General features: G+C 37.7%; 1 protein-coding gene across 9 annotated transcripts in view; it reads right to left on the reverse strand.

The window, feature by feature from the left end:
* The window catches only part of slc2a9l2 (solute carrier family 2 member 9, like 2), a 97,533-nt gene that overhangs the window by 36,451 nt on the left and 35,639 nt on the right, over window positions 1-25,443 (reverse strand). For all 9 annotated transcript variants that reach the window (XM_068720603.1, XM_068720602.1, XM_068720608.1 and 6 more), the window contains 4 exons: window positions 17,481-17,613; window positions 8,111-8,298; window positions 6,737-6,847; window positions 168-269 (listed from right to left, as the gene is read on the reverse strand). In XM_068720603.1, coding sequence (XP_068576704.1) covers window positions 168-269; window positions 6,737-6,847; window positions 8,111-8,298; window positions 17,481-17,613 — 534 coding nt within the window. The remainder of the gene's footprint in view (window positions 1-167; window positions 270-6,736; window positions 6,848-8,110; window positions 8,299-17,480; window positions 17,614-25,443) is intronic.

Genomic DNA, 25,443 nt, shown 5'->3' on the forward strand with positions numbered 1-25,443 from the left:
CATAAACATGCAGAAGTGATGTACAGTATAATTACCTAATTTCCTCAGAGTTGGAACACTGATAATAATACAATTTGTTCGCAGTATAGTTGGATCACAGTACAGAACACCCATGTGTATTGAGATACACCTTTAGCTTACAGTATGCCTATAACAGGGTGGCTTACCTGGAACTTGAGGAACACTGTGAGTAGGCTGAAGAAAACGGCCATGGCACAGAAACCAAAGATGAGAAGTGGCCTCCTCCCGATTCGTTCTATCACTAAGCCCTGGGAAGAAGACAAAAAAGCAGTATAATATTAGAAGAATGTCAAGGGGTTTCTGTACAATGGCTGCATGATTATAATAAAGCTATTTTCTTTAGGGATGGCAATGTCAGTCAACCACTTTGGTCCAGAGTGAAACATCTTAACTATTGGACAAAAGCTGAAATATTTTTGTCGTGTTAATTGTTGTTGGGTTGTAAAATCCTTTCTATATTACATATAGTGCCGTCTGATAAACCCTAAAACACATTAATCTGTTTCACCAACTGGACTTCCTGGATCGTATTTGAGTGTCTTACCAGGACCTGAAGCTACACGCCACCAACACAGCTTCTTGCGTTGTTATTTTTAGTCTGAACGCCCACTTACTCTTGTAACAACCTAAAGAATTGTCTTCTCAAATAGCACATGAAGAAACAAGAAGGTGTGTGATCAACATGTTACAATCTATTTGGGAGCATTTTCTCAGCTTTCTATATCATACTGTGTGCGCCATCTGGTAACATTCTTGGACATAACAGCCCATGACACAAAATAAAAACTACTTTGAAAGCAATGATTTGCTGAAGGAAGATAAGATGGAGCACATCACATTTGTTTGGTTAACCCTTCAAACCAACAGTGAAACCTACAGAAAGTTAGAGAATTGGAGAATACACTATTCATAATGCACCACACGGTATACAGTGACATGCACATTGAGATTTTAGTGATTATACAATACAATACTGCATGTGGCTCATCAATAATTCCACAGGCCTTTCTAACCCCAGGTATCTCTTGGGTCATAGATGCAGTGTGGGACATGACATGGAGGCCGGATTCATTAATGGCAAAGCTCAAGCCCCGACTGAGCCCCAAGCAAAGCCCTTGCCACAGCTGCTGGCCTTCTTCCATTGTAGCCTCAAAGCATTAAAGTATTCATAACATTGCCCTAAAACTCCAATGGGATTTCACCAAAGTGTGGAGAAAAGCTCACTGGTATTTGTACGGTATGTATACCTACACCGAGGGGCTTCTCAGTGAAAACAGGGTGGAAAAGATAACTTGAGGTGTTTTTCCACGGAAATGTATGTGTGATGTTGAAGAGGTGCTTCTTTTTTTAACAGTTTTACATTGGCAGCAAGTCATGGTCAAGAATGTGTCTGCTTCGGATCTGGATTGCCTTTAAAAGCATTGGAATTTACACTCTATCTGTATGTGTGTGTGTGTGTGTGTGTGTGTGTGTGTGTGTGTGTGTGTGTGTGTGTGTGTGTGTGTGTGTGTGTGTGTGTGTGTGTGTGTATCTTCGCGAATCCCATTGGTTCCTGAAGGCATGGGGTGTTTTTCTCTGCAGCCACACAGACAGAAGCACGCACACACACACACACACACACACACACACACACACACACACACACACTAACACACATTGGTGTGTTAATTGGGTGTGTGTGGAGCCGCAGCTTTTTACGGTCTCTGAAGGTACAAAGAGGCTGAATATTTATGAGCCTGTGTGTGCATGCGTGGGTGTTTGTGTGTGTGCTTGTGTGTGTGTGTGTGTTGTGTGTGTGTAAGAGCTTGAATGATAAAGAGTGGGGACAGAAGTGAAGTGTCTGTTGACATGTAGAACTGTGTATGTTATTATCAATAACAGATTAAATGAGATGCAAGTGTTATTGTGTGAATCCTTAATTCTGTCATTCAGGTGTTCACCGCTCCGTGTACTTAAAGGCTGATGATAACCTTTTCAGTATCATACACTCGTCCCTAGGTTTGAATGTGTGTTTCAAACAGTCATTGTTTCATGACAAGTTGTGTAAATACACTGTTTCCATGAGTTTTCACTGACATGGAATGGTCCTATTACAGCATGCAAATCTTCTCCTAATGTCTATCAAAACTTTCACTTAAATGACTACAATATGCAATATGCTTTTCCAGGTTTTGTCTATTTTGGGCAAATAAATAACACTATGAATTACTGATGAAACTGGACTAAATCATCGCTCTTGCACAATAGTAAATGCATCCCACTTCTGGGCAGACTCTGCAGAGGTCAGATGGATGACACTGTCGCATAAACACACAGTAACAGTGCTGCTTTGATTGTTTTTTTCACACTGGTGACAATCAATGCACAAATTACATTGTAGGACCAAGATATTGAAAGAGAAGACTGATATGTTTGCTTCTTGGATTGCGCCCACCATCTAGACTGCCTCTCTGCTTTACATTATTCTCACTTATGTCTACAGTCTGAGCATAGCTGAAGATATCAGGGCTTGTGTTCCTGCTTCCACAGGCAAAATAAGTCAGGCTAGAAAATCCATCACAATAAACATGAAGCATTCATTTAGTTTTGACAGTGTGACTATTACTATTCTTTCATTTACTTGCTACCATGACGTCAGTTTTTGTGTTCCATGATAATTTCTTTGCATTTCAACTTTAACTTGCCACAGGGTACAGAGTATGACGACACGGTCGGACATGCGTGTGATTTAATGTGGGGTGGCACACACGCCACAGTTCTTGTGTGTTAGCCAGCCGCATAGCGACAAGTGTGCCGGAGTGAAAGGGTGATGGCTCAGTAGGGCACTAGAAAGGGAGGCAGGAGGTCAGTGGAAAGCATTTTACATGAAGTAATCATGCATTGTGACTGTCTTTGGTTTTGGTTTCTCATAATGTGTTTCAGAAAGATGTTGTTAGACTCAGAATATACTGAGTAACAAAAGAGAATGAAAAAATAGAATAAAAGAGTTAATCAGAGGTTGATAAAAGCAGAATAAACAAGTATATGGTTGGTGATTAATGATGCCATCGGATTAAATGAGATGCAGAACTCAAAGGCAGAATAAATGAATACAAGGCCAATGGAAAGATATGAACAAATGCGAAGAGACATGAACTGATACAATTTCCCTCCAGGCGGCAGGAATTGTAGTGAACAACTTGTAAACATCTTAATACAAAGACAAAATTCAATGTTATCTCAAGTTGTACAACATCACTCCATTAATGCACAGAAATAGGACCACAAAGAGAGCCCCTGGTCAAAAGACAAGAGAAACTGGTGCCATATGCATAAAACTCTGTGATTATCAACTGCACGCACAAAGACATGGTCAAATTTATAAAAGCCACACATCCTTCTTTAGCTAGCAAGCACATAGAGACCCGATGCCTCTCTTTTCAAACAGAGGGCCGTCTACTGTGCACATGGATCTCTAAACTGAACGGATTAATTAATCTTTTGCTGCGGAACATCACAAAGTAAGGAGCTAGTTTATGACGTGAATCGATAATGCGGATTGTGATGATGGCTTTGTTTTGTAAGTAACTCGCGAATAACAACAGTTATAAATGTTTTATTCTTGATTAATAAGCTTGTCTATTATGTGTTTGGTGATTATGTTTTCATACTTTATAAATTATGGATTCCCCATTTGTAAATGAAGTATTATATATATATATTACAAACCAATTATTAAGGAGTTCTAGATGATTAATAACATAATTTATAAAGTGCTAGTAAATAATTAAGAAGTTATTTATTCATGCATTTATATATATAATGATTTAACGTAGCTATGCACTAATGGTTAGGGACTGTGTTAATATATTCTTTATAAATGCGTATTAATAGTGCAATTCATGATTAATTCAGGTAGTTACTAGTCATTTATTAAGTATTTTGTGTGACCTCATCTAAAGTGTGGACTATATATGCCTTATAAAGCATTTATAAATGGCATTGAAAGGCCATCAATGCCTCAAAACCCACAAACGTCTGTTATCTTCTCAACAGAAAAGACAAAACACAAAGTGATCTAGAACATATCAATATGTATTACAAGACGCAAACAATGTATTGTAAATACAAACCTCTCAGCCATCCATTCATGTAAAAACAAATCAAACAGATTATCCTTCAGGAGAACATGGCTGATATAAAACATTTGCAAATGTACAACTGGAGCTAGCCAGGAGCTTTGCATATTAGTTTACATTTACTTATTTAATTATTCATTTTAACCAAGCATATTGATCTCCACTGTTCGCACTTTTCTTCAGTTGCATGTCCCGATGGCAGGCGGCAAATATGCTCATTGTTTACAACCGCGAAATGAGAAATCCCACTTTCAAAACGTCATCAGTGGGACAAAGGAAAAGCCCGCATAAACACGTCACCAACGTGGGACAAACGTTTCGCTCAGGAACTGATACAGAAGTGCCTTTACGCTATGGAAAACGCCGACTAAAGTTGAAAGGGCGTGCGGACCCGGGCCAGAAAGAATGACAGCTGACGGGCATTGGAGACCCGTCAGGTGTCACGTTACGTTACACATTATGGAGGATGAATGCGTAGCTAGCCTTCCTGCTAGCAAGTCACTAACTAGAGGTCCTGAGACGGCGCACGCCACGGCCTTACCTCCGTTGTAAATAGAGCGATCCAGGAGACAGTTGGCTAACTAGCGGTTATATGATAGCGACAGTGTTTGATGACCATTTATCTGTTCATATGAGTGGAGCGAATGTAAATATTTTATATCAGCCATGTTCTCCTGAAGGATAATCTGTTTTTTTTTTTTTTTTACATGAATGAATGGCTGAGAGGTTTGTATTAATACGAGTATATTGTTTGCATCTTGTAATAAATATTGATATGTTCTTCATCACTTTGTGTTTTGTCTTTTCTGTTGAGAAGATAACAGACTTTTGTGGGTTTTGAGGCACTGATGGCCTTTCAATGTCATTTATAAATGCTTTGTAAAGCATAGATAGTCCTCACTTTAGGCAACACCTAAGAAGTTTATTGGTCCATATCGAACACAAACGCGTTAACGGGCCGACATTGTCGGTTGCTCGGGCCCTAATTAGTTTTCTTAGTTTTTAGGGTTTACTTCCGCAACATAACTACTTGGTTAGGTTTATAAAAGTAAGTGGTTAAGCATAGGAAAAGATCGTGGTTTGGGTTACAATAAGTGTGTTTGTTGCGTACAATTGGTATGTTTGATGGGCATAAGTAAAGTACCAAAAGTTGCAAAGTGCAAAACTAAAGTAAAACAGTAGTAGTAGTAGTAGTAGTAGTAGTAGTAGTAGTAGTAGTAGTAGTAGTTGTGATAAACAGCGGTCTCCTGGGTGAAGTCCAGTGTTTGTTTGACCGACCAATCATCCACTCCCACTTGCCCTAGTCAGACTTTCTTTCTCTTAAAAAGTTGCTCTGACTGACTAATGACGCAAATGGATGTACGGTGGAGTTAGTTGGAAGCCGGGTACGTCACATACAGATGATAAATAGTGCGTTGCTATCAGATGCCGAGGGGCACTGACCAAGCATCGATATTTGACGAGTTGGTAATGAGAACGGGTTAGTCAGGTACATTAATTGCAATGATGGATAATATACACTGCTAGATAGACACACTTGTATTACATTATGTAGAGTAAACTATTTGGTATCACTTTAAACCTCTTTTTCTGTATAAAGTAAAGTTAATTGGACCACACAGGTTCCTTACTTCCAAATATGTCTCATTGTCATGCAACAATTAATAAGCAAAATGTCTTTATCCAGTCTATAATCTCACAGCTAATCATAATTTCCCTATAGAGCAATACCAGGTAAAATAGTGTCTCCTGGGTGCACACGACGCCTGTGTACTCCCAAAACCAATTATCACCAAACCACAAAATACAAGAACACAAGTAATCTTTACTGAGATTTTGCAGGTGACCTGTTCTTGTATACACTGAGTTTTCTGTTGTGAGCGTTTCTTCCCCTTCCTTTGGAAAATGAAAATTGTATGCATGTATATACATACAACACACAAACTATTGTTTGTGTGTTTGCAGCTTTGTGTGATGTAAAGGCATTACTAATGGAATAAGGTTAGAGCTACAACTAAATGCATATTGTGACGTATTAAGAAGCGTATATCCCAGGATTTGGGGAGTAAAACTCAGCTTTTGGAATGTTTGCCACAGAAATGAAAAAAGTCACATTTTAAAGCCAGGTGTAGAGTTTGATTTGAATATCCTAAATATTTAACGCATATTATTAAAAATTATAAGAGCAGACTAAAACAAATCTTTAGTGCAGAAGTGAACTATGAGTGGTACAGATTTACATTCCTGTACAATGAAACAATATCTGAGGAAAACTTATTTTGTTTCAAGATTTGATAGAGTGTATAGAGACAAACTGAACACATATGCACATAAATGTGTCTAACCTAGAAGTCCTTTTCAATTAAAACATTATTCCAATATCAAAAGAGGCTGATAGTAAACTCAAACCTCTGAAAGCTTAGGTTTTGAAAAAAAATAATTTAATAACACAAAGATCAGAGACGATTTTAAGGACAGATAAAAGTTAAAGACCACTCCGAAAGTCAAACTAAACATACCCTGTGATTGTTTGTATCAACTGCAGCCTGATAACCAGAATCAGACATGTTTGGTTGATTTAAAGTGTCAATACTCACCGAGATGATGGCAGCCAAAGTCTCTATGGCCCCGGTGCTCAGTGTAATATAGGGGAGAATGTTCTCTGCAAAGCCTGCCTCCCGAAGGATCCCACTGGTGTAGTACCAGATCTATGAAAACCAATACACACTTAATATATATATAGGTTGTGGCACTGATTGATGTTCTCACAGTTTGCAGGACTATTTCTCAGCTGTCAGCTTCAGAATCAGCAATCAGTTTCATTGCAGCATAATAAGTCTCTGTAACATCACTAAGTCAGTCTCACACTATAATATTTACTGGAGTCATTTGACAGGTCTGATGGTGATGGTGAATCAAAATAAAGACCTCCAGAGTGATCTAAATTAAATTCCTGTCTTTGTGGACTGAAAATGTATGTAAATCGAATCATGTCGATATCTATGTTAATTCAGATGAGCGTGTGAGTTCTGGCTTTGTGTTATACAGTATTACTGAAAAATCCATCAACCTATCAAATGTGAAAATTTGATAATGAAAAATTGAGCACAACTATTATTCTATATGGTAGTCATTCTGAATATGGATTTGATCTGATCCATTCTAAGTGGGGCAAGGAACTGGCTTCATAAGACCTCCTATTTTATGATGAACTTTTTTACCTTTAATAACAACAACAACAAAAATGTACGTATGCAGAATGTAATTTTTAAACATAAAATTTGGAAATAAAAAAATAACTTGTTTCTAAAAGAGAATAAATATGGGGTCACACCTGTCCATGTAGAGACTCTGGGGGTTCTGCAATGTGCTGCCACACCTGATCCTCTGACAATCAGTCCTTGAAACTGATGGGACTTTTTAAGAGTGAACATTGGACTTAAAAATAAATGTGAATGTTGCTCCATGTCTGCTGAATGTGTTAGTAAAAAACTGTTTCCAACAAGTGTTTAAGGTAACAATATGCCAGTGTGTTTTTGCTGCCCCAAGTGAAAAAAATTGTAGCTTCAAATATGTTGCAAAAATATCACTTGCTGAAATCAGGGACCCAGGGTCAGACTGGGTGTTTTCTGCATGGTCAGGTAAAAAGAAAGCAGAATGACTATCTCTCCTGTCTGAGTCACTCAAGTAGGAGGAAAACACTTTTTACTTTCCTGCTGTGGCACAAATCTGTCCACTGGGGTCCAAAACTGATTGACAATTTTCAGGTGTGATGAGGCGAAACAGAGCATCTTCAAAAAAGTCTGATGCTGATATGCAGCATGTTTGTCACGTAAATGGCCTTAAATAAAAAGATACATACATTATTTTATAGAAAATAATAATAATCCTAAATATGACGCAGTAGGATGGTATAAAGAACAAGATTCCACTGTCAATCTGAGAAAAGTAAAATGTGAGCTGCATCTTACAGCATTGAGGCCACAGAGCTGATAGCAGGCCATGCTGATGATGATGGTGATGAGCTGCCAGCGAACAGCTGGGTTCCTCAGCAGCTGTAACACAGAGGCTGTGTGTAGGTTGTCCTGAGCCCGAGCCTCCGCATGGACCTCCTCCAGCTCCTGGGATACATCTTTCTTTCCCAAAAACCTCTGGAAGGCTGAGATACGCAAATACACACACACACACACACACACACACACACACACACACACACACACACACACACACACACACACACACACACACACACACACACACACACACACACACACACACACACACACACACACACACAGAGCGTTAAAAAATCCACAAATAAATACCATCATGCTGAGTTCAAAGAAGATTAGGATTTATTCCACAGCAAATGACGACATATCCTCAAGAGTGGATCAATTTGTAAACAACTGCATACTCACTTAGACTACGTTGAAATCAGTATTCTGTTGATGTATCAAGTGTCTATGAGGAGAGAAATATTGTCATCTGTCTTTTGATGTGTATTCTGTATTCTAACCGTGAATGAGGCCTGTTTCTTTGGCTCTTTTGGCCTTCATAAAGAAGTGACTATTGGGTAATGCAGTTTCAATGTCACCTCCCAGGTCAGTGTTTAAAAAACATCTTTAAATTGAATTATGTGTATTAAATTACTAAAAAATCAAATCGCAGCCATATGGTATGTGATCAGTGTGCATATAAAAAGTCCCCAGTGGAGACGTTGACTTCATGAGGTGGAGAATTTTTGTGGAAAAACAGAAACCAACAGAAGTTTTGATTGGAAGTGATGACTTTATTTATGTATATGCTTTCAAGCTAATGAGTGGCTAAAATATTTGATTTTAAATCATTAAATCATTTTTAATCTCACTTAAAAAAAAACCCCATCTGTGTCAATTAGTAACTTTTTTTATCAAAGGTTCTGTGTGGAGTTATTGTGGCGCTAATGTTTTGAGTGGGTCCCAGTTTTGTTTATATATTGTGATTTTTTAAAAATATATACACATTTGTCACAATGCATGTTGATGAAAACAATGAATGCAAACATAACTGATTGTTAATGAAAAAAGTTGTGTAGTCAAACAGATTAGTGACTACATCCTGGGCTCAACATGTTCTCAATTTAAATGCTTCCTCCGGGATACATAATTCATCAACACAATATTACATTTTACTGCAATGCAGATGAAGCTTAGCCCTCTCAATCACAGTCATTTAAAGTAGTAAATGCTCTAATATATTGTATTGTCCTCAAACAAATGCAGTTCTCTTCATAGTTATGGACTCAAATATGCTAAATATCATATTATAGCAAGCTTCATGATGAAAACAATGACTTTTATTAAAACCCTCTGCCCTACTTGTTGTGCAACAAGTTAATGCACTTACTTCATGTCAAGCCTATGTTTTTCTCTCATTCAAAAAGAAGAAAACAACAGAAATACACACACATTTTATATTTGTGTGTGCAGAGCTGACCAGGTTTCTGGCAATCATTTGTAACTCGGCCAGTTGAAGCTTGTTTGAACTTGTGCTACTTGAATGTGATGGACTGGAGGGAATAGGTGGCTGTAAAGAAGCATCTCTCTTCTCTTTAATCCTTTCGCCTACCCCTGGGGTTATTATGGGAATTCAAGGTGGGAACAGGCTAAAGACATGACCCAGAATAGCACATCTCTATATACCAACAGGGGACTAAAAGCAGGTCATTAGGACGTGGGAGTGTGAACACCACAGAGGAGGCAATGTAAATGAGTATGCAATTGTCTCTCCCTGCTGGTCGAAACTATGGAAACCTGTTTTAATTCAGAATCACACAGGGGCTGTCAATGTCAGTGGCATGATGTGATATTGATGTGTGGTAACCTATTTTATTTTCCCTGCAGGAGAACAGCGGGGCTCCACCCCATGACACGCACAACAGCCTATATTACAGACAGATTTTGAGAAATTACACAACTTTATTACTGTAGCAATAAAAATGCCTTTCATTGAAACAGGGGTAAATATATAAAGATGGTCTTACAGGGGCTGACAAGAAGGTTAATGTTGATGCATTTCGGCTTGAATTTAAATTTAAGTGCGGCATTATTCTATATTTTTTTTTCCCATTAGCTTTTATCACAATTATTAATACATGGGGTCTGGTAACCTTGCATAAATCTCAGCATAGCTCCATCCAACCTGAGCAGAGGTCACAGACACACAAAATTAGCAAATATTCGCATCCCGCTCCCTTCTATTCTATTTGATTTTGGTGGCAAAGCAAATTTGCTTCTTCTCATCGTGTGGAGTTCAACTTGGGTGAACTTTGATGTGGCGAAGTTGCAACGTTTTATATAGATCATACATACACTCATGCATGCTTAAATGCACATGTCAACAATAGTTAGGAATAATACAACCTGGTGTGATTAACACAGACAGTAAATAATCAAGTCACAATATATTAGTCAATCATTTTTTGTACTGATTTAGCCTTATTCTATATTTTTATTACCGTCAACAAGATCCATTAGATGACCAAAACAATCATGCACAGTCCGTCTCTCAATAGTTTCCAAATATACAGTTGCAACCCTACTGTGGCTCTCAGCCCCAAGTCCATTAGTTCATACTGATGATGTACATCTTTATATATACTGTAGGTCACAAATTCATCACAAAGTTTGAAAAATACTTCTAGTATTTTCTCTAAAACAGCTGGACACTGTAGTTTTTAGTCAGTTGTACTGAAACAAGAGTAGTTTGTGTATTTTTTGGGGACAATTTTCAGCAGCGGGGCAAATACACATTTTTTGCACTAGTGAGTTGTTAAGGGCACCTAGACAGTGTATTTGGGATTGACTCAAAATAAACTACAGTGCCGCATGTTCATGGCTATGAAGGAACATTCCAACCGGTGTTAAGGTGTTGCTTATTTGTGTTTTTAATAGAATAGATTAATTTTTTCATGTCCTGAGCCCCACCTGAGTGTGTGAATGTGAAAAATATTTGGCCACAGTTCTGACAGTGAGGTTTGGAAAATGTACCGCTTTGCTAAAGTCAGACACTACATATCATTAGCACAGATAAGGGTACAAAACATTCAGGTGGCAACGTCTCTTTTTTCAGCAGACCGTTGCTTTTGCCGCTTGAAATGACAAACGACGCCGGCGCAGGTCATATGGCTGGTGCTAGTTAATGTTGATAACATAAGTAACTTGATGGCAGGCCAACACACATGTGGACTGAGTGCTTGTAGTTCCAACAACATCAACAAAGTGACACCTCACTAAAAGTATTCTTTAAATTTAGTTGGTTGGTCCATTCATTCCTGCACAATGACTATCAAGCAGTGTTTCTATAAATGTGTAAAAAGGATAAAACATAGCATTTGTAAGGTCATTTCAAGGGAGTGACAGCAGAATAAGTGCCGTCTTAAAGTGCAAAAGGAAAACAATAAATGAAACAGCTAGATTCAATCCCAAGACTTACTGCAGGTCAGAGACCAGTGACCTTGGCATCTTGCCTTCAGCCACTATGACAACAAGACAGACAAGAAACAAGCACATACTGTAATGTTGTTACCAACCGCTCATCTCTTTCTCTGAAAAGAAGCTTTTCACACAGCCATCATCTTCTGTTGTTAAAGGTATGTAAAGGCACCACAGAAGAACACCTCATAAACACATAAACACAATACAATAGTTCTTAAATTGACTCAGAACGCAGCACAACTTTGAAAGTGCTAACAGAATACTTTTGTTGCGGTCACTTTTTGTCTGATGTGTCGGTTAAAAAGAGAACAAAGCTAATTTCCTGAAGCCAATTTGTTGAACAGACTCAAGGTTGGAATTATTTATTTGGCGAGAGCAGCTATAAACAAAGACAGATGGCAAAACGAGAGTGAGCTAAAAATAAAAGTGCTCCATCAAGAGAAGTACAAGCACCGTCCTTGAATTCCAAATACTTTAACTACAAAGTTTGAAGATTAAGTGCACTGCTCAAAGTTAGATTTAGTTTTCAAAGAGATGCCATTACAAGTATTTATCATAAAAAATAACGTCATATGTGTGTGATAACTTTTCGGCACTGACAAATCATGTCTCATAGTAATATAAATTGCCGTATTATAAATTGCCGCTTCTGATAAGCCTTTAAGCCCAAAGATCTGTTGCTCAAACTGGAATTTGTGGATGTTATTTTAAGTCTCATTGGTACCTGAAGCAACATACCCCCACCTACGCAGACCCTTGCATTGTTTTAACACAGGGCTGCTGTGCCAAAACTTGCTCTATGGGGGACCCATGTAGTGTAGTCATTATGTGTTATTCTTGATGTCTTATTATGTTTCCGTCAGATAATGTATAAAATATGTTTACACTTTAGCTACTAAAATAATTTGGTTTGGGAAAGATTGTGGTGATGTCATATACGTTATGGTTAAGGTATGTATAACACACACACTCACATGATATCATTCAGTGTGACTTACACTTCTGAGAATATCATTATCTCCGATGTCTGTAAGATAAACATCCATAATTCTGCTTAATTATTATAGAAGAAGATGCTTCAGAACTTGCCTGAGAAGAATCATCAGGTTTAGCAATTTTTTTCAGTATCTGATAGCTGTCTGTACATCCACAGGAAGATAGCAAATGGGAACTGCTACAAGATAGTTTTGGCATACTTTTGATGGAGCCATTTGCCAAAAGAAGGGGGCTCAAAGGACTGTGGGGGCTGTACTACTTATGCTTCACATATTTGATGCTGATGTTAGGGCAGGACAAACTACGCTTTTATCACTATTATTAATACATGGGGCCTGGTAACCTTGCATAAATCTCAGCATAGCTCCATCCAACCTGAGCAGAGGTCACAGTTAAATAACTCATAAGAGCACGGTCACAGACACACAAAATTAGCATTTGCAAATATTCGCATCCCGCTACCTTCTATTCTATTTGATTTTGGTGGTAAAGCAAATTTGCTTCTTCTCATCGTGTGGAGTTCAACTTGGGTGAACTTTGACGTGGCAAAGTCGCAACGTTTTATATAGATCATACATACACTCATGCATGCTTAAATGCACATGTCAACAATAGTTAGGAATAATATAACCTGGTGTGATTAACACAGACAGTAAATAATCAAGTCACAATATATTAGTCCCCAATAGAATCGTATCATATAATACTACTTGACTTGTTCCTATTTAATCATTTGATGGCGGATTGAATAAATCATTTTTGTACAGATTTAGCCTGCAGATTGGCATTCTGAACGCAACAGCTGGAATTCTGGGATCAGAATATGTGTTGGGTCGTTCAGAATTTCCTGTGCCTCCCTGAGCACAAATTTCTCATATAATATATTATTTTTTCCCCTATGATCTTCATGGCCGTTTGAGTAAAACATCCAAGATTAGACTTTAACTGTACTGACATGTTACCACAACATACTTGAATGCCATATTGAATTAAACTCTCTAAAATCATTTGATAACACAGAATCATGAGTTTACTGTTAACACCATAGAGTCTAAGCCTTCTCAAAAAAATACATCCTCTGTTGTAGCCGAGAACAAAGGTTTTAAACATGCACATGCACATGCCATGTGAGCGAGCTGTCAAAGTGGACACCAAGATATTTATATGATGAAACCTGATTTATGGTTACATTGTGAATGCTTACCGGACTAAGGTCACCATTTGACTTTGGCTCGAATACAATCTCCTCACTTTTCCTCACATTCACAATAAGGTGGTGAGCGTCACACCAGTCCACAAAGAGTTTGATTTCAGAGTGGTGAAGTGATGTGTCTTGATCTGTAGTAAGCCAACAATGGTAGTGTCATTTGAGGATTTCACAATGTCATTTTGGGGAGTTTTGCTCACACATCTATTTGTATATAATGTGAAGAGAACTGGGGAGCTAACACACCCTGGGGGGGGGGGGGGGGGGGCACCTGTGCTAATAGATTTAGGCTCAGATATTGCTTTATTCACATCATTCAAATACCATTTCTTAATCAAATAATTTACATTCCTCTGTTTCATTTTATCCAGTAATAAATAAGGCTGAAGAGTTTATTAAAAGCTGTACTTAATTCAATAAAATGAAGCATAGCGTTAGTTCATGCAGGACCCGGAAGTCACACGCCCCCAGCTGTAACCAGCTGACAGCCAGCCGATTGAATCATTGCTTCCAATCGGCCACACACCAATCACAGCCCACTCTCACCTCAAGGAGGACCATTTAAATATGACTCCCTCCTCACTGATCCTTTCTACACCAATGCTGTTACAGATCATACTGCTGGCAAAGCTTTGCCTCCTCCTCCCCAGCCTCCACCCTTTTTTAATTCAGAGTTCATCTGGCATAGCAAATGGTTGAAATGGCATTCAAAGTTTACTTCGGGCTCATTCCTGTATACCCGGAGGGTTTATTCATGGTGCTCCCTGTTTTGGCTTTGTAGCTGTTTGGCTAAATCCAGGGACCATTTTAAGAGCGGAGCCACCAGCGCCAAGTTTAACTGTATTTCCATTTGGTGCAATAAATGGTTGCTGGAATAAGCTCTTTAGCGCAGGTGGGCAGACATCCCGTCTGGAATGCTGGATTTAGTTGCTTAGTGCATAACTAACGGAACAGTAACTGCACCTTGTAGCTATCCACGTCAGGCCTTCTACAAAAGTCATCTTTGAGAGAGTCTAAAACGCTGTTGCACAAACATGGGTTTGGAACCTGAGGTAGAAGTCATTCAGTTCATTAGCTCTCCGTGAGTCATCAGTAGAAGAAATATGTACTTGTTGCTTGGTTATATATTGGTAATTGCTTTCACTGAATCCCAAAGTTGTTAAGAGTTCATAGTGATAAAATGTTCTTCAATAATGTAATTTTGTTGTCTCCTGGCCTTATTTAACATCTGATTAAGTTCCCTTTGTACCATTTTATAGCTCCACTCAGTCCTTATTTCTAGATGCTGCCATTTTTTTTCTATCAATGCATTCCTTTATGCAGAGCCTTTAATTGTCTAAAATAGAGAAAGCTACAGTTATACTGCAATGCTGCAAAGTATTTAACAATAAACTACTGCCACTGACTAAATTGCAACATTTTGACAGTAATCAAAAGAAAAAGAATTGCATTTTCTTTTCCTTTCTACTAATGTCTTACATTAGAAATATTGTAAATGTATTAGGTGGCTGTAATCTAGTAAAAAAGACTGAGTACGTGATTTTGTGTTTTACACTTTGTATGTAAGGACAACATTTTTTGTTTAAAGGGCCCGTTTTGCATTAAAACAACAGAGCAACCAAACCTTCAGAGAGTTTATATAGTATGGGCATAGACATCGAAGAGTTCAAACCCTAACTCTAACCCAGATCAAAGTCATATCTGTCGTTACATTATTCTACATGCTTTGTTAACGTATGCAGCTATGCCTCTACCCCATGCTGTTCCTGCTTGTGTCACAGCATTTATATATATATATAACAAGATCACACTATAATCATTCCCATAAAGTCAGTGAAATGTAAAAACATTGGGCAAGAAGATGCATATCTTGCACATGCTACCAAGACATCATGTTCTTGAGTTTCAAGACTTCCCTTCTTTTAAGGAGACTGCAAGAATTGTTACTAAAACTCATAAACCATGTACCGCTGATTGGTCCTTCACTGTCTGCTCATGGAAGCTATACGGTACGGTTAAGTTATGGTTATACTTTAGCTGCTAGAATAATTCAGTTTGGAAAATATTGTGGTGATGGCATATACATTATGGTTATGGTATTGTTGAAGATAAGCAGATTCTCGTCGGCTTTGCTGAATGAAATATCTTTCACATGCTAAATAAGAGTGGGAGATGACTTAGCATTTCTAAATCATGGAATATTTTTTTAAACATTTAATTATTGTGTGACTTTTTTTGACCTGTGTGAGGAACAAGACATTGCATCATCTGAGGTGGATAGATTTAAAGCTGGAATGATTAGTCAATTAATTGATAAGTTGTCAACTATCAAATTAATTGACAACAACTTTGATAATTGATTGAAAAAATAAATAAAATCTAAATTCTCTGATTCCAGCTTCTTAGATGTGTATATTTTCTGGTTTCTTTACTCCTCTTTAACATGGAAATTTATATATTTGAGTTGTGGAAGAAAAAACACATCAGGACGTCATCGTGGGCTTTGGGAAACACCGATCAACATTTTTCACAATGTGTTGACATTTTATAGACCAAACAACTATCGATTAATCTAGACAATAATCGACAGATTAATCAACAATGAAAATAATCTTTGGTTGCATCCCTTCATAGGTTCACAATGTCTTATATGAACAGGAAGAATGATTTCAGTGTTCATATGGGCATTCGACCATTGTTTTAAAACAGACTTGAAAAATTGTGTGAACCTATCCTTTAATGGGTTTGCCCAATTAAATTCTAGTGGGAAAACTGAGCCGAAGCAATCGTGAGGTACTGTAAAAGCCACAAATCCAAGCAATGGGAAAGAAATCAATGAGTCTGTGGTCTTGGTAAACAACTCTATTAATACCCTGCAGATACTGTATACCATGTTAACTTATAGGGCTATCCCAGGGGGTGGGTGTAATCAACCTGCACTGCTGTGATCATAGGAGCGCGTTCACCTCTTGGTTGGTAAGCAGCACGGGCTAATGTCTTTAACACAGCACAATTACCCTGTCACACACTCGGAGGCTTCCCTCACACGTTTTTTTTCTAACACCATGCCTCGTGTGGACACACCTCTGTCCTCGCTCAGCGTGTCCTCTCCTCATCCCTCTGTGTGTGCGAGAGTGTAAACATACCACAAAGTCACGTTTGTGGGGCCTCTCCCCGTAAACGGCAGCGTTTTAAGGCTGCTGTCTCTGCACATTTCACACCGTCTCTCTGGCCATGTCTGGCTACAAGCCAGTGTGTAATGCAACCTCCAGAGGCTTCCGCTCAGCCCTTTCTGCACGAGCCCCGCATGGGTTGCTCTCCGACATAAGCAACAGCAAGGAGTTTGTAATCCTGAAGGATAGAAAACTAGGAAAACGAAAATCCCAATTCCTAAACTGAAAAGCAAATACCTATGGACGAATATCTGAATAGTCGTATATTTTGGTCCAGCCCTAGTATTTGTACATTGACACACTTACCCTATAGAATTGTTTTTTTTTCAAGCTCCAGAAGGGTGTGGATGTGATTGGTAAGAAGTTGCTCTTAAAACACAAATGTATTTGAGACATGAACATGTCTGTATGCATTATACACAAGTTCTTGAGTTAGAGGGCATCCTTCTAACTCAAGAACATTATGTTTTTGTAGCGCAAACAATACCTCTTTCTGCTCCGGCCTCATCCCTCCTCTCTATCAGCAGGTAGCGAGGACTCTCCGGGAGGAATGGCAGCACACACAGCTGCAGCATTGCCGGCAACGCCAGGAAGGAAAACAGGTAGCTCCATCTGGTTTCCTGCAGTCAAAACATCGACAAACGATCGACATTTAAGTTGCAGTCATGGTTTATGATATACAAAGACATTAAACAAAACTGATACTCCAAAAAATAAGAGGATGCACATCATACCCTCATTTAGAATTCCTGCAAGCAGTGCTGATTGTCATTTAAATGAGTTACAGAGATTGTAGAACATAGAGCATAAGCTTAAGGCATGAATGCTTGGAATGCGTAAGCCTTATGCCTTATTTAAAGCCTGAAGACTTATGGTCTTCAAGTGATGCATTTATTCATGCACATGTTTACCTAAGAAAAATTGAAAAGTATCAATAAGTCAAAGGCTGCAATAAATACACCATAACAGTATATTATGCTGTGAATGCAAATAGTGAATTTGCTATCGCTCTAAATAACAATATTACTGAATAGTGTTGTGTGGAAAAAGTGTTGTGGTTTCAGTTTTGCCCCCATAACCCAAGAACTACAAAAATACAAAATCATAATTCTTGTTTGGTAACTCTCATTACAGTCGCCACCGTAGATTGATTTATAGTATGTCTACAACAGGGGGCTCTTTTGAAGTGGCACCTCCCTTTTGTCTTAGAATTAACTTTGGTCAAGGGTGCTCCTGCCTTAATAGACGACAAACTCAAATATTGAGTTGGCTGTTTTCCCAGTCACTGCCATGACAGGTGCAGTACAAAATGATCAGCTGATTATGAGGCCAATACAGTAAACATCTTACAACTTACAGTAGGAATGCAAGAAACTGTGTTTTTGTTTCTGTATCACAACTAGGCCGATGTTATGAGTGAATATAGACAACATGGATACAATGTAATAGAGTAATAGAGAGAAATAGCCAAACACTAGTGCATTAGTAGGGAAGCTGTTAGTCATAGGTTGTCTCAGTTCCATTACGACAGTATTTCTCAAACTGTGGGGCGCAGTGGTATTACAGGTGGGGCGCAGGGGGAAATGCAGATTTTGTATTTATTTTTTTTTGCAGAATTATTTTTTTTTCAAGAACTTTATTGAGAACTTCACATATTACAAAAGTACAAAGTACATGGACACAAAACTAAGTCATTAATAAATACATAGCGAAATGTCTGTACTTTCGTGTAAATGTTTAGATTACGCCGTTAACAGGTTACGTTTGCGCAAGCGCGACGGCCGAGATCCTTGGCGACTCACATGTGAGCTCCACTCATCGGACAGAGGGATGTGGGCATTGTGCTCCCCTTCGCCACATCCTACCTCTGTGAGATCGGCTTTTCTGCTGTTGCCTCTCTCAAAACAAAATACAGATCTAAGCTCAACAGTGAGCATGAATTGAGTCTGCAACCTCGTTTTAAAAAGGTTTGTAGTGGAAAGCAGGCTCATTGCAGCCACTAATACTGATACAACTTGATGGCTCACACATATCTGCACTCATTTTGTTTTATTTTGCACAGGTTGCACGTTATTGATGTTCTTTTTTTCACAGATATAACTTTATTTGCATTGTTCTAAAAAAGTGATTGCACATTTTATTTGTTTTTGTCTGATGGAGCAGTCTGGTTTACTTGAAAGTGATTGCAATTTTCTTTATTCTATTTTCTTTATTCAATTATTTGAAAAAGCACAGATGGAGGACTCACAAAATGCTATTTCAATAAAAATTCAAGATGGACCATTTTGTTACAATTTTGTTGGGGCGGTGGGGCATGAACATTTTTCTTCCTCCAAAGTGGGGTGTGACAGAAAAAGTTTGAGAACCACTGGGTTATGAGGTGATTTCTTTACAAAACGCCTCAGAGGCTAAATATTTATCAAAGCCTGCTAGATTTATGAAAGCTTTTCGGTGAAGTGTTTTTCTGCAGCAATGGCAGCAAAGGGTCATATAAGACAGTGATTCTCAACTGGTGGGTCGTGACCCACAAGTGGGTCGCAGACCTTTGCCTGAAAAAAATAAAATAAAATCTTGTGCTTTTATTTTGAAGGGAATTTTTTATGCAGCGTAGTTATTCACACTCCTTAACAATATTTGGCGTTAATGCCTTGTAATGCTAATACACACCCGCCATTTGACAGTATAGAAGAACACCCACAAACTTTCTTTTCATATGCTAATTGAGCGAAAGGCAAGTACGACTCCGACTACATGAGGTATGGATTTTCTTACATTGAGGACAAAAGAGGACAAAAACCTCAGTGTGTTTTGTGCAGCGAGGTTCTGGCACAAGAAAGCATGAAGCCGTCAAAACTGAAGCGGCATTTGTTGGATCAATCCGCAGCGGATAAACTGAAAACTGTACCTCTGTCAAATGACACTATGAGTAGGTGAATTGAAGACATGTTGGATGACATCAAACAACAGACCACAGCTCGAATTAAGGCAAATGGTCATTTTGCATTACAAATGGACGAATCTACAGACGTAACAAACAAAGCAGTTTTACTTGTTTACGTGAAACGTGTGGGACGGGGACTGACAGGAACAATTTCTCTGCATAAGAGAGCTCTCTACTACTACGACTGCAGAGGACATTTTCAGCTCAGGTTCAAACTGCACCATCTCTTCATTAGATACATTTGAGAAGTTGAAAATTTGGGTTGCGGCTTGTCATTAAGGGGTGATGGTGGGTCCCGCAGCTAGACCAGTTGAGAACCACTGATATAAGATAATGCTGGAGTTTTTTGGTTACCTGATTTTCAAAAGTGTTCTACTTTAATGCTCCCACTTGATCCTACTTGATACAAAGTATTCCGTGAATGCAATTCCTTGAGTTTCAAAAATCTGACAAACAAGAGGAGTGTGAAGATCAGTCTGTGTTGATGAAGGTCACCACCATCACACACCGTAAAAGATTGCATCGCCCTAAAGAAAGATGACAGGACACCCCACTATTTAGCACGTGTCATGATCTCACCCGTGCAAACAGGAAGAAGACAATTATGCAGAGACTGTGGAAGGGAGATGCCATTTGGAGAGAAAATGTCAGCTCTCAACTCATAAGAACTGTTTTGGGGATTCAGTTGCCTATAACCTTTACTACATGAGTAGAAAAACTTTTAATCAGACTGTAAAACTTTAAAAAATATATAATGAACTTCTATTTAATGACCCATGTTGTCAGCCTAAACTGTAAATTAACTGCTCACTCGCGAGTTATAAAGTCTGCAACACTTGTCCAACAAAATGTGATTACACTTTAAGGAATCAAGTATGTGCTACTGAGCAGCACAATGTTCTTCCTGTGGCTGAAACAATTTCAACAGTGCAACTGATTTAAATTAGACTTAAATTAAAGCAGAATCATTAGAATTGGTTGTTGGCCACCTGCAGGGCAACAGAAAGAGCTGTAAACACCACATTAATATTGTTATTCTATAGAGTTGATATGTCGAACACGTTAGTAAAAACTTTTAGCTCTGCTTTTGGTCGAGTGTGTATCATAATTGTAAAAATGTCAACCTTAATCAACATGTATTTTCCTTGGTTAATACTTGTAGAGACGTCCCAATATAACATAAGGAATATTTGTATCCGCTTTAGCAATCACAATTATTAGTATATTCATTTTCAGGCACCTTATCAATATCATAATAAGAGCAACCAGAATAATACAGAAATAGTAGTGAATAAATAAACAATGGCAACGATAAAGATTAGAAGAAGTAATCTGAATTTATTCAAATAATGGAGATAATACGGCAATAATAAATTAGCTACATAATAATGTAATAGCGTAGTAGTTAATCAAACATAACATAACACTGGAAACATAGGGCCAACTGTCCCACTGTTCATTACAACAATACCACCAAAAAACTGTGTTTTAATCCTCAAAATCATATCTCAATAAATACAGTTTAGGGAACCTAAATGTAGTTTTGATATAATAATTCAAACTAGTGATTAAATATTATTTAATTAAAAAAACAAACTGAAGTTCTGTTTTTTGTTTTGTATCATATAAAGTCATGGCATTGTAATTGCTTAACTAGCTTTATATCCCCAAAAATATTTCTTCCTGGATGATACATCAGTTTTCATTAGTTACTGCAACCATCAATAAAGGTTAGAGTGAATTTATGTTTAGTTCAATTTACATATGTTACACATCTGACAACCACCAACAGGGTTTATATCTACAGATATAAACGTCAGGGTTACGAGCCAATTCCAAAATTAAGCCTTTATGGTATCAGTGCTTAAGGTTCTCAAGAAATGCAGGATTGTGCTGTAAATGTATACATTAGATAACAATAGAAGACACATAATTATAGACAGTTTGATAGACTCACTAAAGTGGAGGAGCACCACAACAGTCAGATGCATAATTTTGCCACGGGTCTGTGGTTCCTCCTCATAGACTGAAGGAAGAACTTAAGTACTGGCACCAAAATAGTGTCGTCACAATTACTCACAGCCACCCTGTGGTGATCTTACAAGCAACTGACACCAATTCTTTTCAACAAATAAACACATTTCCAAATGGAGTTTCGTAATGAATTTGGAACATGATTTTCTGAGTTTATAGATGTTTATTCCTCACATATAAACAAAGAATTATGATGAGACATCTATTTTGTTTTGCTCTTGTTGAAGCTACAGTCAGCAGACAACACAACCTTTACCCATAAACACTACATTCTAGCAGACCCAAAGCTTTGCTGTATGATATATGTGTGAAAGTCTCTGTGGAAGACCCAGTTCTATAAAATATACTAACAATCAAGGGTAAACTCTGCATTAATGTTGAGACTTCAGTGTTTTTGCAGTTCATGTACAAGAAATATATGCATTTTATACATAAACAAAATCATAAGTAGCACATATAACAGGACCCACCATCCTTGTCATCATACTCAATTTGGCCATTGGTATAGAACCTTCAGAACCAAACATGTGGAGGGAAAAAAAGTGTTTGGAGGAGCTGTTGATCTACAGCTTTGGAGGAGCTGTAGATCAAAGAAGATCAGCTTTACAGCATCAAAGGATCCAGAAAGCCTATAATCATACGAGATGTGTTGTATGTCTCATTTTAGCACTACTCATGTTCTTGCATCTCCCACAGACTCCAGCGCCAAATCAATAGATTTAGAGGATGACCAGGCACCCCTCCAACCCAAGAGAGAAAGCTCTTACCGTCTGCTAACCCAGCCTACAGTCGTCCCTTTCACTGAATTTAAAAAGCAAAGCCAAATCAGTCACAAAAACATACTATGTATCATATATAAATGGTATGTAGTCTAGTCTAGTGGAACAAAGCGGGTTTGGTTTGTGAGGATAAAGAAGTGAAGCGGTTCGGTGTAGAGATGCAGAGACATGCAATGATGAAGAGTGAAGTCCTCTTCCCCAGCTGTTCTGTTGACACAAAGACAGCGAGCGCTATCTGCTCTGCTCTCAGTGATGTCCGTGGCAACCCAGCACCGCTTGTCAGGTCTTTATCTGTGCATAACACGCAGCACTAGTGACTGTGTTTTACATGTATTAGACAAGTTAAACTGGATGCTCCTCTCTTTTGTTATGAGGCTGATGCACTTTAACAATATCTTTTTAATTCATAAACCCTTCAAAACAGCACAAAAGAGTACTATTACTCTGTAGTCTCTTTAGCTATCAGAAATTGACAGCTCTGTGTATTATGATATTGACAATGGTGCCAAATAGTAGAAATGTGGTGCAGGGATATGAAAACAAAACAACTATATTTTTCAGAAACAAATACATTTTTAATTGTTAATTTGCCTTTGCTTTGAGCACGAAGAGCTTTTTCACACCACCTCTAATCAACACCTTTATTTGTAACCATTACATTTGGTTTGAATCCAAATTGAATATTAGTCAGATCAAACAATTTTTTAAATCTCTTAGAATTATGTTTCATCACATATATACACAACCAGGAAATCCAGGGTGAGATACTATATGATAATAGATGGGGTTTCATTTTTTATTTAAACTGATCAAAATGGCAAGTATTTTACTACCATTAAATCAGGGTACGAATTACTAGTGTTGTTTGGAGATAAAGTGCAGTGGCCATTCTCTGCATATAAACTTAGCATATAATATCAGTCTTCTGCCAAGAAAGCTTTCTAATGGTCACACTGAGTGGGTGTTTTTAAACTAATCATTTAGCTATAGCCGACATTAGGAGCGTTGTCTCACATTTGAAGTGATCTGTGCCGATAGGAGATATGAATCTTTCTGAGGGACTCTGTCAACAAAAACTAAATTCAATACTTTACAGGATCATTTTTTAAGTTATCAACACGACAAACACCAAGCTAATAGTACATCATAAATAAATAAATAAATAATACAAATGTTGCTTATCTCTCTGTGGCTTAAGTTACCCATGCTAAAAACTACTTTAACTATAGTAAAATCAATACCAATTGATGATGTTTAACTTGTATAACATGAGCTGTTAGGTAATCCACATGTTAGTGCACCTAGTAACTTTAGATAGTGTTGGTTAAAACAAGTTAGCTAAATACTGCTGAGAGTTATTGTTACAAAATTCGAGACATGACATAAACTTTATTGAATGCGATTTTAGACACACGTGTTACATTTAATAAGCTAATAGCTTTGCGACGATCAACGAGTAGCTAACAATAACGCTAGCTAACGTTAGCGCCTATTTGATAAACTATGGAAGCAAACGTGTTGTAAACAGGCAGCTAAAACTGTAATGTTGATAGTTTTAAAAATTCCCAAAAGAAAATGTGATATGATGACATGAAATGTAAATAATCACCTATTAATCAAATGAATTCCATATCAAAGAACAGACCGGTGATCCATGAACTCTGGAGCAGTAAGTTAACGTCAGCGTATTGGGCAGTTTTTCAACAACAGTTTTGGGAAAAGAAAGACATTTTTTAATGTGACTGCGTGGATCATAAAACCTTCAATATAAACACAACTTACTGAAATTGGTTTCATATTGGTCAGGAAGTGCTACCCTGAGCCTTCCACTTAGCACTTATTGTTTTCATACTAGCTTGTTGCACTTATTGTATTCGTATTACTTACAGCACTAACTGTTTTTCTTGTTTCTGCACTGTACTTTGGCTCCTAGTTATGCTCTGCTTCATGTTCTTAGATGCTTGTTTGGAAAAGGAAATGTACTTATGACTTCTGGTGACTAGTAGTTCTTTTGATTACCAATGTTGAATGCACTTATTGTAAATCGCTTTGGATAAAAGCGTCTGCCAAATGACTGTAATGTAATGTAATGGTTAAGAAATGTTGAAGTTATGGTGCGTTTATCAAACGATCAGTTGAACCAGGTGTTACCGTAATGATGATACCTAGATTATTAAAATGGACATTATAGTTGCAGAGATGCACTCTATTAATTTTGGGCATGTCATTTTTGAGCAGGGGCCTGAGCCAGAGGCCTAGGGTTCAAGAGGTTATTAATATAAAAATAGTAAAGAGTGCAGCTGCTGCTATATGCTGCTAAACAGAACAGATTGTTCAAACAAAGTTTCGTTGTATAACATGCAATGACAAATAAAGAAATCTATTCTAATCTAAGCTATACATTTCGAAAATATAAGAAATGAAAATATCAATAATATTGATTTGAGTGATTAAGACATTGATTAACAAGGCTTGTATTTAAATTATAATGCCTATGGCAGAAGGTAAATATGCATACAAATTAAAGAATGTGTTGTCATTATACTGTGCATACTAGGGATCATAGCTCTACCTTCATGTCTATTATTGATCTGTAAAATATAAAAGACACCTCTAGATACTTTTAAGAAAAAAATATATATTTTCTTTACTTAACAATAATTAAAAATAAGAAGGAAAAGGAAGATATCTTGCAT

Source organism: Cebidichthys violaceus, unplaced genomic scaffold, assembly GCF_023349555.1.
Source record: "Cebidichthys violaceus isolate CVI_PGR_0920_01 unplaced genomic scaffold, fCebVio1.0.p SCAF_25, whole genome shotgun sequence".
In the NCBI taxonomy this organism is placed as follows: Eukaryota; Metazoa; Chordata; class Actinopteri; order Perciformes; family Stichaeidae; genus Cebidichthys; species Cebidichthys violaceus.